The sequence below is a fragment of the Salvelinus namaycush genome, chromosome 25 (assembly GCF_016432855.1).
Source record: "Salvelinus namaycush isolate Seneca chromosome 25, SaNama_1.0, whole genome shotgun sequence".
NCBI lineage: Eukaryota > Metazoa > Chordata > Actinopteri > Salmoniformes > Salmonidae > Salvelinus > Salvelinus namaycush.
The window spans coordinates 12409759-12429197 of NC_052331.1; the positions used below are offsets into that span (position 1 = coordinate 12409759).

At 41.8% G+C, this 19439-nt stretch overlaps 1 protein-coding gene across 2 annotated transcripts; it reads left to right on the top strand.

Annotated features, from left to right (window-relative positions):
• The first annotated feature begins 453 nt into the window (after positions 1-453).
• On the top strand, positions 454-19416 carry LOC120020260 (ubiquitin carboxyl-terminal hydrolase 14-like). 2 transcript variants are annotated; one of them, XM_038963808.1, is made up of 16 exons: positions 454-614; positions 1668-1813; positions 1922-1954; positions 12632-12736; positions 13052-13155; positions 13528-13586; positions 13790-13920; positions 14126-14206; positions 14287-14351; positions 14526-14640; positions 14799-14864; positions 14981-15073; positions 15204-15332; positions 15534-15597; positions 15747-15854; positions 18659-19416. In XM_038963808.1, the coding sequence occupies exons 1-16, from the start codon at positions 599-601 to the stop codon at positions 18802-18804; spliced, it is 1461 nt and encodes a 486-aa protein (XP_038819736.1). In that variant the 5' UTR covers positions 454-598; the 3' UTR covers positions 18805-19416. The 2 variants fall into 2 exon arrangements, with proteins under 2 accessions (XP_038819736.1, XP_038819737.1); XM_038963809.1 differs by lacking the exon at positions 454-614 and adding an exon at positions 793-1201.
• Positions 19417-19439: the final 23 nt, after the last annotated feature.

Below are 19439 nucleotides of genomic sequence, written 5' to 3' on the forward strand. Positions count from 1 at the left end.
GGGCAGGTTGTCTTGTGGCTGAACCTCACTTGTCGCTGGATTTTATCTGGAGAAAGAGGTCAAAATGTAGGGTAGTTCTGTGTGATTGGGACCAGTGGACTCAGTAGGCTGAGTGAATGTGGGGTGGATGTCCAAGTCGTCCGCGCAGGGGGAGGAGGTGGAAACGAGTTTCCCAGGCTTGGAATTTAACAAGTGTGTAGATTTAGGCTAGGGATTTGGTCAGTTTTCTACCGATCATGATTCATGAGTGTCATCAGGAGAGTCAACCTTGGAGACGGAAGCGGTGAAATTATTTTAGGTGACTATTTAAAAAAATAAATAATAATAATTACAATTAAATCGGCTGTGTCTGATGTGGGAATTTGATGAGATTACAAAAATAGTATTTGAACCAGGCTGGATAGCTGCAGGCAGAGCGCATCGATAATGTTTCAGCGTGCACACTGGCATGCAGTTGCAGCGTCATTGTGCGAGCTGCTTAAATGAAGTTCGGTGGCGGAGTAGCTAGTCAGAAACCTATCGTAGCCACCTGCACCAGACAGCGAATTCGCGTCCCGGCGACTGGAATTGGACATTAACAAACAAAACTGCCTGAAATATGCCCGTGTTTTCAGGTATGTTAACCCTATAAGGTGACCACTTCCCTTGATAATACTTTTTCCGGAACTATTTATACACGTGTTTTAGTGATCACTATTGGAACGCTAGCGAACACACTAGCAAGTTAGCATCATAGGCCGTAAAGTAAATCGTTGTCACCAACTAGCGAGCTGCCCGACAAAAATAAACGATTCGGGAGTGTTCTCTCCGATTTTAAGAAAATACAATATGAGAAACTAACCAACTATTTACTAGCTAAACCAGATCAGTGTTGGTTTTGTGGACATAACTACCAAAAGAATTAACTAATTTAGCCTACGGTATCTAGCTACTAACGTACATATGTTGTGTTATGCTAACAAATTCCATCAGCATCACTAACTTCCTGAACTCACGTCAATATTTAGTTAACTGCGTGAGCCTGCTAACTACTAAACCAGCCAGCTTTGAACTGTCACAGAGTCTATCCAGCTATGAAAACTGCTGCAACGTTAGCACGTTTTTTTTGGACCAGCTGTAGCTAAATAAGTACCTAGTCAAACGTTAGCCAATTGGTTACCACTAAATGTATGGATTTTTGTGTGATTCTTTTGCTAGCAAGGTAACTAGTTAGCAAGATAGTTATGGTACTTAGTAAGATGACTTAGCTAGTTACAGGTTAGCTAGTATGCTAACGCTTTATCAGCACAGTACCGTTAGCCGCAGTGGTTCACTTGCTTATGTTCGGCTAACGTTAACATTATGGATGTACTTAATGTTAAAACAGTGTAACTGAAAAAGGTAGTTACCTGTGCACATCACATCAAGGAAGCTTGCCAGCCTTCATTATCCCTAAAATCTAGCTAGCTAACGTTAGCATATGAGGTGATCAAGACTAACATAACCAAAACATTCGACTCCTATTTCAAGCCATTCTCTGCATCACAAAGGTTATCACTATAACATATGATAGTGCTGTATCATTCATGACTTGACAAGACATGATATATCAGAGATGCCCTCCACTCCCAGATGCCGGCTTGGTATTCACATATACCTGTGTTTTTGTTTCTCTTTTATTTCCTAAGTGAATGTGAAATGGGGAAAGGAGAAGTTTGATGCAATAGAGCTGAACACAGAAGAACCTCCCATGGTCTTCAAGGCTCAGCTCTTTGCCTTGTCAGGGGTACAACCAGAGAGACAGAAGGTTATGGTCAAGGGAGGCACACTCAAGGTAAAGTTGCTGTCACGTTTTAGTTTACAATCAATGAATTTGGACCACAGGTAATCAATACATGAATTATTTCCAATTATACTTAATCATTTGTGTATATATTTTTAGGATGATGATTGGGGAAACATCAAATTGAAGAATGTAAGTATAGTCTGAGTTTGGTATGAAATAATAAAAATGTCACACACTGGATAGGTGCAGTAAAATGTGTTGTTTTACAGGGCTAGCCATAATAGTATGGAGCAAATGTAATGTTATTGGTGACATACACATATTTAGCAGGTGTTATTGTGGGTGTAGAGAAATGCTTGTGTTCCTAGCTCCAACAGTGAAATTATATCAAACAATACACACATCTACACAGTAAAAGACTGGAATGAGGAAATATAGAAATATTAGGACGAGCAATGTCAGATGGGTCAATGACAAATAAGGATTTCAAAATGCGGGGGGGGGGTTAAATGCTAGTTAAGTTCTTTTATATACAGTGGGGCAAAAAAGTATTTAGTCAGCCACCAATTGTGCAAGTTCTCCCACTTAAAAAGATGAGGCCTGTAATTTTCATCATAGGTACACTTCAACTATGACAGACAAAATGAGAAAAGAAAATCCAGAAAATCACATTGTAGGATTTTTAATGAATTTATTTGCAAATTATGGTGGAAAATAAGTATTTGGTCAATAACAAAAGTTTCTCAATACGTTGTTATATACCCTTTGTTGGCAATGACAGAGGTCAAACGTTTTCTGTAAGTCTTCACAAGGTTTTCACACACTGTTGCTGGTATTTTGGCCCATTCCTCCATGCAGATCTCCTCTAGAGCAGTGATGTTTTGGGGCTGTTGCTGGGAAACACGGACTTTCAACTCCCTCCAAAGATTTTCTATGGGGTTGAGATCTGGAGACTGGCTAGGCCACTTCAGGACCTTGAAATGCTTCTTACGAAGCCACTCCTTCGTTGCCCGGGCGGTGTGTTAGGGATCATTGTCATGCTGAAAGACCCAGCCACGTTTCATCTGCAATGCCCTTGCTGATGGTAGGCTTTGTTACTTTGGTCCCAGCTCTCTGCAGGTCATTCACTAGGTCCCCCCGTGTGGTTCTGGGATTTTTGCTTGTGATCATTTTGACCCCACGGGGTGAGATCTTGCGTGGAGCCCCAGATCGAGGGAGATTATCAGTGGTCTTGTATGTCTTCCATTTCCTAATAATTGCTCCCACAGTTGATTTCTTCAAACCAAGCTGCTTACCTATTGCAGATTCAGTCTTCCCAGCCTGGTGCAGGTCTACAATTTTGTCTCTGGTGTCCTTTGACAGCTCTTTGGTCTTGGCCATGGTGGAGTTTGGAGTGTGACTGTTTGAGGTTGTGGACAGGTGTCTTTTATACTGATAACAAGTTCAAACAGGTGCCATTAATACAGGTAACGAGTGGAGGACAGAGGAGCCTCTTAAAGAAGAAGTTACAGGTCTGTGAGAGCCAGAAATCTTGCTTGTTTGTAGGTGACCAAATACTTATTTTCCACCATAAATTCATAAAAAATCCAACAATGTGATTTCTGGATTTTTTTTTTTCTCATTTTGTCTGTCATAGTTGAAGTGTACCTATGACGAATTACAGGCCTCTCTCATCTTTTTAAGTGGGAGAACTTGCACAATTGGTGGCTGACTAAATACTTTTTCCCCCCCACTGTATACAGTACCAGTGAAAAGTTTGGACACACCTACTCATTCAAGGTTTTTCTTTATTTTTACTATTTTCTACATTGTAGATTAAATAACACATTCAATCATGTAGTAACCAAAAAAGTGTTAAACAAATCCCAAAATATTTGAGATTCTTCAAAGTAGCCACCCTTTGCCTTGATGACAGCTTTGCACACTCCTGGCATTCTCTCAACCAGCTTCACCTAGAATGCTTTTCCAACAGTCTTGAAGGAGTTCCCACATATGCTGAGCACTTATTAGCTGCTTTTCCTTCACTCTGCGGTCCAACTCATCCCAAACCATCTCATTTTGGTTAAGGTCAGGTTATTGTGGAGGCCAGGTCATCTGATGCAGAATGCTGTGGTAGCCATGCTGGTTAAGTGTGCTTTGAATTCTAAATAAATCAGACGGTGTCACCAGCAAAGCACTCCCACACCATTACACCTCCTCCTCCATGCTTCACGGTGGGAACCACTCATGCCGAGATCATCCATTCACCTACTCTGTGTCTCACAAAGACACGGCGGTTGGAACCAAAAGTCTCAAATTTGGACTCATCAGACCAAAATAACAGATTTCCACCGGTCTAGTGTCCATTGCTTGTGTTTCCTGGCCCAAGCAAGTCTCTTCTTCTTAATGGTGTCTTTTAGTAGAGTTTTATTTGCAGCAATTTGAATATGAAGTCCTGATTCACGCAGTGTCCTCTGAACAGTTGATGTTGAGATGTGTCTTGTTTCTTGAACGCTGAAGCATTTATTTGGGCTACATTCTTAGGGGCAGTTAACTCTAATGTACTTATCCTCTGCAGCAGAGGTAACTCTGGGTCTTTCTTTCCTGTGGCGGTCCTCATGAGAGCCAGTTTCATCATAGCGCTTGATGGTTTTTGCGACTGCACTTGAAGAAACTTTCAAAGTTCTTAATGTTCCGTATTGACTGACCTCCATGTCTAAAGTAATGGACTGTCATTTCTCTTTGCTTATTTGAGCTGTCCTTGCCATAATATGGACTTGGTCTTTTACCAAATAGGGCTATCTTCTGTATACCCACCCCTACCTTGTCACAACACAACTGATTGGCTCAAACGCATTACGAAGGAAATAAGTACCATATATTAACTTTTAACAAGGCACACCTATTAATTGAAATGCATTCCAGGTAACTACGCCATGAAGCTGGTTGAGAGTGCCTAGAGTTAGCAAAGCTGTCATCAAGGCAAAGGGTTTCTACTTTGAAAAATCAAAAATATTTTGGGATTTAACACTTGTTTACTACATGATTCCATATGTGTTATTTCATAGTTTTGATGTCTTCACTATAGAAAATAGTAAAAATAAACAACATTGTAGGTGTGTCCAAACTTTTGACTGGTAGTGTACTACATACACAAGATTTAGTCACTGAAAATATAATCCATGCATTTGAATTTTGAATCATATTATTTCTCCATGAATGTCATTCGGTGTAACAATAATGGATTGTCTTAGCGTTCAGCTGTTTATAGATAGTAATTGTATCTCAACAAACATGTACTGCTTCGAAAATCAAAATCACATCATAATTAATATCATACATTTTGACCTTTCTCTGAACATTTTAGCACCCAAAATGTCATACTCAAAAGTGAAAAAAGCTGAACAATTTCGAAAAAGTATTTTCTGTAAAGGGTTAAAGATTGTTATTGTTTCCTCTGCTTGATTAAACAAAATTATGTAAATGACGTAGAGAACCTGCTTTACACCGTCTGACTGGCATCGTTATAACGAATGACATACTGTGAGATTCCACATGGGATGATCCTTAGACTGTCTCAGCAACAAACATGTACTTATAAAATGAGAGGCACTGGCAGTTAGTCTTAATTTTATATGTAAGGTAAATTGAGAAAAGGCATATGAGAACTCCTAATTAATATGACATGAAGGGAAAGGGGATACCTAGTCAGTTGTACAACTGAATGCATTCAACTGAAATGTGTCTTCCACATTTAACCCAACCCCTCTGAATCAGAGAGGTGCGGGGGGCTGCCTTAATCGACATCCACATCGGCGCCCTGGGAACAGTGGGTTAGCTGCCTTGCTCAGGGACAGAACAACAGATTTTTACCTTGTCAGCTCGGGGATTCGATCCAGCAAAATTTCGTTTACTGGCCTAACGCTCCTACCCGTCAGGCTACCTTCCGCCCCATGAAGTCAAGATCAATTCATTTTGAATCATTGAAAAGTATAGCATTTTGATTGAATAACATTCTCAGCAAAATGTGATGAACTTGGATTGAAAATCGAATGAACAAAATCCTGGTTGGCATCTTATCCTACTGACAAGACTGAGGATGATATGAAATAATGACACTCCATGTTTATCATTTGGAATGTTGGTTTAAAACTTAAATGCGTAACAATTTTTTAAATAACTTTATTTTCTCTTCACATTTGACTTCTCTTACATGGCCTTCTAACCATCACTTTAAGTCAAGATACAAAATACCCAGTCTGTGGTGAACTCTCCCCGTTTTAGGTGGAGCCTTTGAGTTATCACCTCTTTGAATTGTTCCCAGTCAGGGCTGTGTAGTTTTGAACTGCGATTGGTGGATGGCTCTGGCTCTGAGGTGACTGCTTTCACGTCAGATAACTAGTAAAAGATCACATCGCTTCTGGCCACATGTCTGCGTTCTTCCCAACGTTTGTCTCCTGCAGCTCACCTCAATTTCATTCCCCACTGGATCAAGGACTTGGCCAATGAATGGTTGGTCATCATACATCATGTGTTCTTCGGCTTGCAAGCGTCCCCCAAACATAACGATGGTCATTATGGCCAAACAGTTCTATTTTTTTTTCATCAGACCAGAGGACATTTCTCCAAAAATACGATATTTGTCCCCATGTGCAGTTGCAAACCGCAGTTTAGCTTTTTTTATGGTGGTTTTGGAGCAGTGGCTTCTTCCTTGCTGAGCGGCCTTTCAGGTTATGTCGATATAGGACTTGTTTTACTGTGGATATAGATGCTTTTGTACCTGTTTCCTCCAGCATCTTCACAAGGTCCTTTTCTGTTCTGGGATTGATTTGCACTTTTTGCACCATAGTACGTTCATCTCTAGGAGACAGAACGCATCTTCTTCCTGAGCGGTATGACAGCTGCGTGGTCCCATGGTGTTTATTCTTGCGTACTATTGTTTGTACAGATGAACGTGGTACCTTCAGGCGTTTGGAAATTGCTCCCAAGGATGAACCAGACTTGTGGAGGTCTAAAGAAAAAATTCTGAGATCTTGGCTGATTTCTTTTGATTTTCCCATGATGTCAAGCAAAGAGGCACTGCGTTTGAAGGTAGGCCTTGAAATACATCCACAGGTACACTTCCAATTGACTCAAATGATGTCAATTAGCCTATCAGAAGCTTCTAAAGCCATGACATCATTATCTGGAATTTTCCAAGCTGTTAAAGGCACAGTCAACTTAGCGTATGTAAACTTCTGACCCACTGGAATTGTGATACAGTGAAATAATCTGTCTGTAAACAATTGTTGGAAAAATTACTTGTGTCATGCACAAAGTAGATGTCCTAACCGACTTGCCAAAACTATAGTTTGTTAACAAGATATTTGAAGTGGTTGAAAAACAAGTTTTAATGACTCCAACCTAAGTGTATGTAAACTTCCAACTTCAACTGTATGGTGGCCTGCTTTCTGCTCCACCAAAATGAAAGCCTGAACCTCTGTTTGCATTTTACATGCATATTTTTCTGAGAAGTTCATGTGAAGAACTACTTCATTGTCACTGATGATTTCCTTAAGATTTAGGCACTTCTCAACTTGATGAAGCCAGATGAAATGGTGCTTGGCGAGCATGTCGAGTTTTTGATTCAGGCTTCTGTTCAGATCCTGCCATGTTCCTGTCTTGTTTTTCCCACAAAGTTTGTGAATGTCTTCTTCATTGCTGGTCTTTCATATTACTGCCATGTGGTATTTACCTAACTGTAAGAGCTGGTGGCTCCTTCACAAAAAAATTAATAATAATAATTACCATGTTGTCATTACTTTTGTTTTTCACTATGTAATACATAGACAAAATATACCTTAACACATAAAGATACATATGGTACTAATGAAACATACAAATATACACTACATTCCCTAAAAGCTTAAGAATAGAAAAACTGTCATGCGGAGTAACGCATGACGTGGTATAACAGTTAAACAGAATGACATAATCGTTACTCTGTATGACAAACAGTTAACTTATTCTACAGGCAATTGCTTGGCCACATATGGAAAAAATACCATTAAGAAGCTGTAGATCAAGGTAATTGTATCTTTCACATCAAATATGCCATTTTAAAATAAAACCACATTCTACAATATTTTTTTAGGTATTTTACTGTGTGCCACAGGATTTTGTATCATAGTGCACCAGTGATCGAAAAGGTGAAATTATCATTTTAGGGGAGACTTACTGACCTTTCTGCGCTATGTGGGGGTCCTTCTGAATCTTCTTTCCGATGCAATATACGGTCGTGACTATCGCAAAGTATTATGGTCTGAAATGGCTCATGAATGTCTGTTATATTGAATGACATCCCATTGTAGGGACAGAAGTCTTTCAAGCATAAAAATGTAATGAAGTTTAGGATCCTCACCATTATTTTTATTTATCTATACAAGTGGTTCTCAAACTTTTTATAGTCCCGTACCCCTTCACACATTCAACCTCCAGCTGCATACCCCCTCTAGCACCAGGGTCAGTGCACTCTCAAATGTTGTTTTTTGCCATCATTGTCAGCCTACCACACACACACACTATACGATACATTTATTAAACATATGAATGAGTGAGTTTTTGTCACAAACCTGCTAGTGGGACGTGACAGAGCTCTTATAGCACCAGGGCACTAATAATAATACTTTTGCTCTTTATTTAGCCATCTTACATAACTTTATTTGTTCATCAACAATTGTGAATAATTCGCCACAGGTTGAGAACGGTGTGCTTGAAAGGATGCACATAACTCTGCAATGTTGGGTTGTATTAGAGAGAGTCTGTCTTAAATACTTTTCCACACACAGTCTGTGCCTGTATTTAGTTTATGCTAGTGAGGACTGAGAATCCACTCTCACATAGGTACGTGGTTGCAAAGGGCATCAGTGTTTTAACAGCGCAATTTGCCAAGGCAAGAACCTCAACGCAGCCCTATCCAGAAATCCAGCCATATCCGCGGCAGCAGGAAGAATTAAGTCCTCCCCAATAGTATGGGGCTTGCCTGTCCTAGCCACTCGGTAGCTCACCATATAAGACGCTTCTAGCCCCTTCGTATTAATGGTATCTGTTGCTTTTATACATGTCTTACTAATCAAAAGTCATCTTAATTCTCCCGTGGCTTATTTTTCAAATTGTCATGTTTCGTTTCAAAATGTCTGCACAAGAGTGAAGGTTTTCCGTGGGAGAGTAACTGTTAATGTGATTGGATGTTAATTATTTGACTAGGCTACCTGTATTTGACATTGTGTTGTTATTTCTCTGAACACCAGATGGTTTAATTTTAATTTTGGCAGTGAAACGAGGCTACTCAGGCAAGGAAAAAAAACTCACCCAAATGTGTAGCCCCGTTGGAAAATATAAATGTACTGTTTGAAAATGTGAAGAGTTAAAAAAATTATATATTTTTTTATGTGAATAATTTTATTTGGCATACCCCTGACGGCATTGCGTACGAGTACCCCAGTTTGGGAATACCTGATCCATACAGATACCCTCACAATTATGCCAGAGGAGTTTATTAGCTCCCTAAGTTCCTATTATTCGTAATGAATACTCTTATAATGCAATCTGGTTTCAGAGCTGGTCATGGGTGCACCTCAGCCACGCTCAAGGTCCTAAACGACATCATAACCGCCATCGATAAGAGACATTACTGCGCAGCCGTATTCATCGACCTGGCCAAGGCTTTCGACTCTGTCAATCACCACATTCTTATTGGCAGACTCGACAGCCTTGGTTTCTCAAATGATTGCCACGCCTGGTTTACCAACTACTTCTCTGATAGAGTTCAATGTGTCAAATCGTAGGGCCTGTTGTCCGGACCTCTGGCAGTCTCTATGGGGGTGCCACAGGGTTCAATCCTCGGGCCGACTCTCTTCTCTGTATACATCAATGATGTTGCTCTTGCTGCTGGTGATTCTCTGATACACCTCTACGCAGACGACACCATTCTGTATTCTTCTGGCCCCTCTTTGACACTGTGTTAACTAACCTCCAGACGAGCTTCAATGCCATACAACTCTCCTTCTGTGGCCTCCAACTGCTCTTAAACGCAAGTAAAACTAAATGCATGCTATTCAATCGCTGGACGGGCGAGCAGTGATCATCACTACTCTGGACGGCTCTGACTTAGAATACGTGGACAACTACAAATACCTAGGTGTCTAGTTAGACTGTAAACGCTCTGGATAAGAGCGTCTGCTAAATGACTTAAATGTAAATGTAAACTCTCCTTCCAGACTCACATTAAGCATCTCCAATCCAAAATGAAATCTGGAATCGGCTTCCTATATCGCAACAAAGCATCCTTCACTCATGCTGCCAAACATACCCTCGTAAAACTGACCATCCTACCGATCCTCGACTTCGGTGATGTCATCTATAAAATAGCCTCCAACACTACTCAACAAATTGGATGCAGTCTATCACAGTGCCATCCGTTTTGTCACCAAAGCCCCATACACTACCCACCATTGCGACCTGTACGCTCTCGTTGGTTGGCCCTCGCTTCATACTCGTCGCCAAACCCACTGGCTACAGGTTATCTACAAGTCTCTGCTAGGTAAAGCTCCGCCTTATCTCAGCTTACTGGTCACCATAGCAGCACCCACTCGTAGCACGCGCTACAGAAGGTATATCTCACTGGTCATCCCCAAAGCCAATTCCTCCTTTGGTCGTCTTTCCTTCCAGTTCTCTGCTGCCAATGACTGGAACGAACTGCAAAAATCTCTGAAGCTGGAAACACTTATCTCCCTCACTAGTTTTAAGCACCAGCTGTCAGAGCAGCTCACAGATTACTGCACCTGTACATAGCCCATCTATAATTTAGCCCAAACAACTACCGCTTCCCCTACTGTATTTATTTATTTTGCTCCTTTACACCCCATTATTTCTATTTCTACTTTGCACATTCTTCCACTGCAAATCTACCATTCCAGTGTTTTACTTGCTATATTGTATTTACCTCGCCACCATGGCCTTTTTTTTGCCTTTACCTCCCTTATCTCACCTCATTTGCTCACATTGTATGTAGACTTATTTTTCTACTGTATGTTTTGTTTATTCCATGTGTAACTGTGTTGTATGTATCAAATTGCTATGCTTTATCTTGGCCAGGTCGCAGTTGCAAATGAGAACTTGTTCTCAACTAGCCTACCTGGGTAAATAAAGGTGAAATAAATTAAAATAAGCTGATATATAGGGGAAGGTTAAGTCTTATAATGCAGTGTTTATAAAAGTATTTTTTACAATACTGAAAATATGTTTCGGACACCAAAATGGACACATCACAACTTTGATGGGATGTATAGACATTATGGACAGTAAATGGATAGAATATATGGTATATCTGAAAAATACGTAGGATAGAATAGTATATGTACAGCAATAGTTAAATAGGATAGGCCTTGACTGGAATACAGTATATGCATATGAATTCGGTTAAATGGTATGTAAACATTATTAAAGTGACAAAAGTGTTTCATGTCTATGTACAGAGGTCAGCAGCCTCTAGGGTGTAGGGTTGAGTAACTGGGTGGTAGCCGACTAGTGACAGTGACTAAAGGTCAGGGCAGGGGACTGGGCGGAGGCTGGCTAGTGGTGACTATTTAACAGTGATGGCTTAGCGATAGAAGCTGTTTTTCAGTCTGTCGGTCACAGTTTTGATGCACCTGTACTGACCTCGCCTTCTGGATGGTAGCGCGGGTGGCGGAGGTCCTTGAACTTCTTGGCCAGTTGGGCAGACAGCACCACCCTCTAGAGAGCCCTGCGGTTTGCGGACGGTGCAGTTGTTGTACCAGGCGGTGATACAGCCCGACAGGATGCTCTCAATGGTGCATCTGTAAAAGTTTGTGGGTATTAGGGGCCAAGTCAAATTTTTCAGCCTGCTGAGGTTGAAAAGGTGTTGTTGCGCTGCCTTCACCATACTGTCTGTGTGGACCATTTCAGATTGTCAGGGATGTTAATGCCGAGGAACTTGAAGCTTTTCACCTTCTCCACTGTGGCCTCGTCGATGTGGTTCGGGGCGTGCTCCCTCCGCTGTCTCCTTAAGTCCACTATCAGCTGCTTCATTTTGTTGGGCATACAGGAGGTGCACTCACCCTTGTGGGACCCCTATGTTGAGGATCAGTGTAGTGGAGGGGTTATTGCCTATCTTCACCACCTGGGGGCGGCCCGTCAAGAAGTCCAGGACCCAGTTGTTCAGGGCGAGGTTCAGACGCAGAGCCCTGAGCTTAATGATGAGGTTCGAGGGTACTATGGTGTTTAAGGCTGAGCTGTAGTCAATGAACAGCATTCTTACATAGGTATTCCTCTTGTCCAAATGGGATAGGGCAGTGTGCCTTGCTCAAGGGCACATCAACTGATTTAAGAAAAATTATTATTATTATCCATTTTTTTCAGATTATTTCTTATCTGTAAGGGCTATGACGATACCAGTATCGCAATATTTTTTCCATGGCAGTAATGAAAACACGAAGCATTTATAACTCTTTAGTCCTTTAAAAACCTTCTGTATGTAAAATATTGTGTGCTATTGCTTGAAAAAATAGATATGTGACACTGGATGACAACATAATGTTTGTTTCCAACATTAAGGCAATTTTCCTAAAGAAGTCAAATCCGCTTCGTGTTTTGTTTCCTTGCTACGAGATTAGCGAGTATCGCGTTACAAGTGTTGTCCCGGCCCTACTATCGACGTCAGTATTATGCAAAGTAGGCTATGATATATTGGCTGATTTCATAGTCATTTTAGTGGGGTGGTGTTATGATGCATGTTATCTAACATAATGCTGCTGGCGATTACCATCGCCAGTTATCCGATGGAACGCAATGTGACATGGGATACGTTTCCTCCTCTCTCCTCCCCAGGGGATGACTCTGTTGATGATGGGCTCAGCCGAGGCCCTGCCTGAGGAGCCTGCAGTCAGGCCCATGTTTGTTGAGGACATGACTGAAGACCAGCTGGCCTCAGCTGTGAGTTAATGTTTACTAGCTGACTCTTAATAGCTATGTCGAGTACTGTTTTCTAGCTGGTTCTCAGGGCCAGTGTCTAGTCTGTCTGTCTGGAACTGTATGATATGTTCAGGCTATGCCATGCACAGTAGTGCTATGAACGGGCACAGATGTCTGTCATTTCTACTAGCCCTGATGGAAATTGAGATTGTACAATGTATGACTTAGTCGTTGGATGTGTGTTTGTTTTAACGTAATCGATGCTGCCTGGGTTTGCCAGCGCAGGCAGTCAGAGAAACTAACCCAATTTTGCTTGTTGTCTGATCCGATGTGTAGATGGAGATGCCTTGCGGACTGACCAACCTGGGCAACACCTGCTATATGAACGCTACAGTGCAGTGTCTTCGCTCCGTGCCAGAGCTCAAAGGAGCCCTCGGAAGGTGGGCCCTTGAAATTGCATTAACGCCAATCTGTGAAGATGCAAGCAACGTTTGTCGGATCTATAGCGTTGATGATAAAATAGGTTTCTTATTCATTTGATATCTACTCAATGATACAACTGACAATTAGATCACACAGGCTTCATTAGAGTTGGGATGATAAACTGAAAATTACAGACATCCACATTGCCTTACCGATGGTCAGTGATTTTGTTACACAACATTCCTGCAGATTTTTTGGTTGTTTGAAAACCATTATTTGGTCAACAGTAATAGCCTATGCATTATGTTGATTCCTGCTATGAAAGTATCTGCCTGTCCCTGTTTGGCTGGCTTTGCGCTTACTTATTATCCCTCTGTCTCCCTCTACAGGTATACAGGTGCTCTGCGGTCCTCTGGGGCCAGTGCACCATCCCAGTACATCACAGCAGGTCTGTCATTTCCCTTTCTGTCTATGTTGTTTTTATATCATTGTGCCACTGCCTTTTTTGTTATCTGCTATTGTAGATGGTAATAGTATGACTCGGTGAGTCAGGGTATGGTGCTGGCTACACCAGCGTTGTGGGCCACATACCATGAACTGCTTTGGATGAAAGAGGCGTCTGCTAAATGACCATTGTATTCCCCTCCTCAGCCCTCCGTGACCTCTACAAGACCATGGACAAGACCTCCTCCAGCATACCCCCCATCATCCTGCTGCAGTTTCTGCACATGGCCTTCCCCCAGTTCGCTGAGAAGGGAGACCAGGGACAGTACCTCCAGCAGGTGAGACCATGGCCCCTGGCTGGCACCAGTCACTCACCATCAGAAGATGCCGCTTTGCTATCACTGCTTGGTACTTCTCAGTACTGCACATCCTCTACTCCAATGAACCACATTGATTGCTATGTTTTTAGTAGTTTTTGTTTATACTAAAAGTGGTCTGAAGAGTAGAAATGAGCTTCATTTGTCAATTTCTGCCCCTCTCTAGGATGCCAACGAGTGCTGGTTGCAGATGATGAGGGTCCTTCAGCAGAAGTTGGAGCCACAAGACACAGATTCTCCCATGGAAGTATGTGTAAATGCAAGTATGTAAGCTGTCAAGCTAGTTACAGATGTGAATGTTGTCCTAACCTTCTCTTCCTCCTCCAGACTGAGAGTGGAGCTGCCAAGAAGAACTTCATTGACCAGTATTTTGGAGTGGAGTACGAAACCACGTATCCTTGCAGTCTGAACAACTGATCAATTTAAGTTCAGATGAGTGCATGATCTATTAGGGAATGGAGAATGGCTTCCAAATTGGTATATTATTTCAACAAACCTTTGCTCTCTCCTCCCAAGAATAAGTCTTCTGTCTCTCTCTCAGTTCCTTCCTTAACCCCTCTCCACAGTATGAAATGTACAGAGTCTGAGGACGAGGAGCCAGCCAAAGGTAAAGAGAGCCAGCTCCAACTCAGCTGTTTCATCAACCAGGAGGTCAAGTACCTGGCCACTGGCCTCAGGCTGGTGAGTAGTACCACTGCAACTCACAATCACATGCACAGGAACACAGACGCATACACACACATACACAGCGCGCGCACACCGTGATGTCTCTAATGTGGTATGTCACCATGGCAACACGGATCTAATCCCATCATGTCTCTCTGTTTCTTTCTCTTCAGAGACTGCAGGAAGAAATCACCAAGCTGTCTCCGTCTTTGCAAAGAAATGCCCTGTACATAAAATCTGTAAGTTTGGCATGGGCCCCTAAGGTTTTTATAAACCACTGAGAGGGTGTGACATTTGTTTTATTGTTATGTTCTTTTAGTTGGTTGGTTCACTTGGTCTCCCTTCCTTCGTCTAGTCTAAAGTCAGCCGCCTCCCTGCCTACCTAACCATTCAGATGGTTAGATTTTTCTACAAAGAGAAGGAGTCTGTCAATGCCAAAGTCCTAAAGGTATGTATTCTGATGTTATAGGAATGTCCTCCTAATCGATGGGATTATCATCAGAATACTGTTGCAAGTGGAAGAAAGAATATTGTCTTGATGCTTTCCCCCCCCCCCCCCCATTGACTTAATGTTCCAGGATGTAAAGTTCCCACTGATGCTGGATGTGTATGAGCTGTGTACCTCGGGGCTGCAGGAGAAGATGGTGGCCGTTAGGTCAAAATTCAAGGAGATTGAGGACAAGAAGCTGGAGAAACAGTCGCAGACGGTAGAAATGAATTGAATTACTTGTCTACTTTGTCTCTTGCAATTCAGCTTTGAACTGCAAATGTATACTCTACGAAATAAACCTAAACCTCCAAGAAATATATTGCTCAGTGTTGTTCCCTGACCAAACAAAGTAACTCAGTGTGAACGAACATTAGTGTAGTCCGTGTAGCTTACATTGCTCCCTTTGTGCATCAAACAGGTGGAGAAGAAAGTGGGAGACGAGCCGAAAGAAGTGAAATACGAGCCCTTTTCATTCGATGACGGTTGGTTACTTTACATCATATGGATTTGTGGCCTGCCTCTACAAACAAGGCATCAGTCAGTCATTCACACACACGTGTAAGGGATAGGTTGTTACACACTGTAACTTAAGGAATATGTTTCTAAGCGTGTGCCTGTCTATTGCCTGCAGACCTGGGCTCTAACAACAGTGGCTACTACGACCTGCAGGGAGTGCTGACACACCAGGGCAGATCCAGCTCCTCCGGACACTACGTCGCCTGGGTCAAGAGGAAAGAAGGTGACCTCGATAGCATTAAGAAAAGAGTCTCTGCACACAGTCATTTAATGTGAAATGTTTTCAGTCACAGTAGACCTTCATCAAAGCATACAGTCAGACAATGAGAGGCTGTATAAGAGGTCAGTCAGTGCAATCGACATGATTCATAGATGTCAGTCTGCTCCTTAAAGGGATAGTTCATCCAAATTACAAAATGGTATGTTGGTTTCCTTACCCTGTAAGCAGTCTATGGACAAGATGTGATGGCAATCCATGCTTTGTTTTAGTTTCCCAAGTACCGTTTTTTGGTTTTGCACTGTTTCCACATGCTAACGTTTTTGCAATTGGGGCACAAATTCCATTCACAGGGTGTCCGCGAGTCCTTAAATAATGTAATACAATAAGACTTTTTATCTGATTTAAAGGCCTTAAGTCTTAATGTATTACATTTTGTTTTCAAAGGTCTTAAAAAATGTGACGTAGATGACTACAGTGTTACCGTTATATTGTGCCGCTGCTTAATTGTTGCAAACATGGCACAATTTTTTTTATTTGAACATGAAATAATACTCTAGGCCACTTTCAAGATGTTAGAGCTATCCACATGCACGTCATGCGTGTGCACGTCATGTGCTAGACAGGCTGTTGCCAGGGGAGAGAGTGGAGAGAGCAAGGTAACCTATACAATTTGATAGACATCAACAGTCACTAGAGCTGGAACGATAACCTGAAAATTATCGACACTTGACATTGCCCTCTTCAGCAATTTTGCTTACGTGAGTAATTTCGGTGATTAGGCTACACAATATTCCTGCAGTGTTTTTGGGTCCTAAAGCCATTATTTTGTCAGGTTAATTATCTGCCCTGTCCATATTTCGCTGATGGCTCTCACCCCCGCTCCCCCCTTTGCACACGGAGTGAAGGGAGAGATGCGTTCTGATAAGAGCAAGCGTAGCCTACTGACTAGGGATGTGAGAAATGTAAAACATTTCTTAACGTTTAAACTGCAATTTTTTAAAAGTGTTAAAACGATCATAGAAATGAAATTATAAAATGACGAACTCACAATTCCGATATGATCCTGCGTATGACCGATAGGGGGCAATGCAGTTCAATCTACCACAGTCCTGGCTACCTACCAGATGGCGCTCGCCTTACTGCTGTCCACCACCGACTCAGCAACAATGGTAGTTAATGCCTTTGTGTTTTGAGTTCCCACTTCCTCAAGTGGTAAATAGTGCTACATATAGGAGCACAGTACTACATAGAGCCATGGCTACATGGAACTCTATTCCACATCGGGTAACTGATGCAAGCAGTAGAATCAGATTTAAAAAACAGATACAAATACACCTTATGGAACAGCGGGGACTGTGAAGAGACACACACAGGCACAGAAGTATAGTGGCCTGAGGGGGCACACTTACTGTGCCCCCTCAGTGTTATCAAATGTAATGTCATGTAATATTTTTATTGTATATAACTGCTTTAATGTTGCTGGAACCCAGGATCCTTAATAAATACAAAAAAATAGGCTAGGCCAATATGCACAAAAAAAACCATGCAGGCAAATTATCTTGCGGATGCCAGGAGAATGCTACCTGACCGAATGCATTGTGCAAACTAAAGTTTGGTTGAGGAGGAATAATGGTCTGGGGCTGTTTGTCATGGTTCGGGCTTGGCCCCTTAGTTCCAGTGAAGGGAAATCTTAATCCTACAACATACAATGACATTCTAGACGATTATGTGCTTCCAACTTTGTTTCAGCATGACAATGCCCCATGCACAAAGTGAGGTCCATACAGAAATGGTTTGTCAAGATTGATGTGGATGAACTTGACTGGCCTGCACAGAGCCCTGACCTCAACCCCCATCGAACACTTTTGGGATGAATTGGAACGCCAACTGAGAGCCAGGCCTAAATTACCCAACATCAGTGCCTGACCTCACTAATGCTCTTGTGGCTGAATGGAAGCAAGTCCCTGCAGCAATGTTCCAACATTTAGTGGAAAGCCTTCCCAAAAGAGTGGAGGCTGTTATAGCAGCAAAGGGGGAACCAACTCCATATTAATGCCCATGATTTTAGAATGAGATGTTCGATGAGCAGGTACCCACATACTTTAGGTCATGTAGTGTATGTGACTTTGTTGAGCTTAATCTATTTGAGATACTTTTGGGTGATTTGGGCATGATGCAGTGAAACATGCTAATATCGGTCCCATGACTTGAATGGGATTCATACCACAAAGGCTAAAACGTTATCATGTAGAAAGTGCCAGGGAAACTAAATCAAAGCATGGATTTCTGTTATACCTTGTCTATAGACTGCTTACAGGGTAAGTAAAACATGTAATTTGGGTGAACTATCCCTTTTAAAGGAATAGTTCACCTCAGTCAGTTCAACACAACCAGAGGGTGTGGGATATGGACCCAGATATGTGTAGACTGCTTGAGGTCTGAACACATAGATTTTGTGGATCTATCCCTTAAACTAAGGCTTGGCGATATGAAGTTGCCACATAGCAGCCGGACGATCTCCCGATATTGCAGATGAGCGCAATACAACATGATGCACTTAGAGTATATGCGTATGTACACTTTCTGCTGCAATGTGATAGCTGCGGGACCAAAACATCAGAAGTTTAGCCTCGCGTTTCGCGCTCTTATTTGTTGTGGAAGTCGGCCAAATATTGCTGTTTACCTTGTGCATTGCAGACTCTACATGAGTAATACAAACGACTGTATTAATTAACATTCATTTTTATCGAGGATCAGGTCATTAATATAACTTATGTTTTGTATACATCCATGTTTTTCCGTCATAGATGAGTGGGTGAAGTTTGACGACGACAAGGTAAGCGTGGTATCTCCAGAAGATATACTGAGGCTGTCCGGTGGAGGAGACTGGCATATAGCCTACGTTCTACTATACGGACCAAGACGACTGGAAATACTTGAAGAGCAACAGTAACCAACCTTAACACAAATAAAATCTAGCCAACCTACACACACGCCATTTCCAAGCACTGTCTACTCTGTGTAGATGTGCAATAAATTCTGGGTGTCTACAAAAATTGATTACCTTATTTTTTTTTTTACTTCTTGACACATGCTTGTGAACCCATCCAGCATCAACATGAGGTAGTTTATCTATCGAAGCAAGGTTTTAAATGGTTTATTATAAGAGCCAGGCAATCTCTGGACTGGATCCTTGAGAAGTTTTGCGAGATTTAGTTCTGCAGTTTAATTAAATGTTTTATACACATTGTATAATTTTTAAAGCCTTGAACAAGGTGCTAATGTCATAGTACTAATCCGCTTGTACAGAAAAGTCTTTGGCCAAGCAACATTGTTTTAAGGTGTCTTTTGAGATACCCTGAACCTTCCCTTCAAATAAAATGTATTGGAGAACCTCCCCCCTGCATCATACGAGCAGTTCAACATCTCTGCTGTGGTACTGTATGACTAACGCTTCACTGTAATTATCCTGACCACCACCCTGCCAACTACGATGTGTAAGACCTATGACGGTTTCTAAGTTATTGACTGATTGCTTTTCATAAATGGTGAAAGTAAACCGTTATACCAAACTTTTTGATTCATTTA

Excerpts from the sequence above, each read along its gene's own strand:
- LOC120020260 (XM_038963808.1), top strand. Across the intron at positions 14,641-14,798 it reads TGGCCACTGGCCTCAGGCTG|AGACTGCAGGAAGAAATCAC; the intron begins GTGAGTAGTACC and ends CTTTCTCTTCAG. Across the intron at positions 14,865-14,980 it reads ATGCCCTGTACATAAAATCT|TCTAAAGTCAGCCGCCTCCC; the intron begins GTAAGTTTGGCA and ends TCCTTCGTCTAG.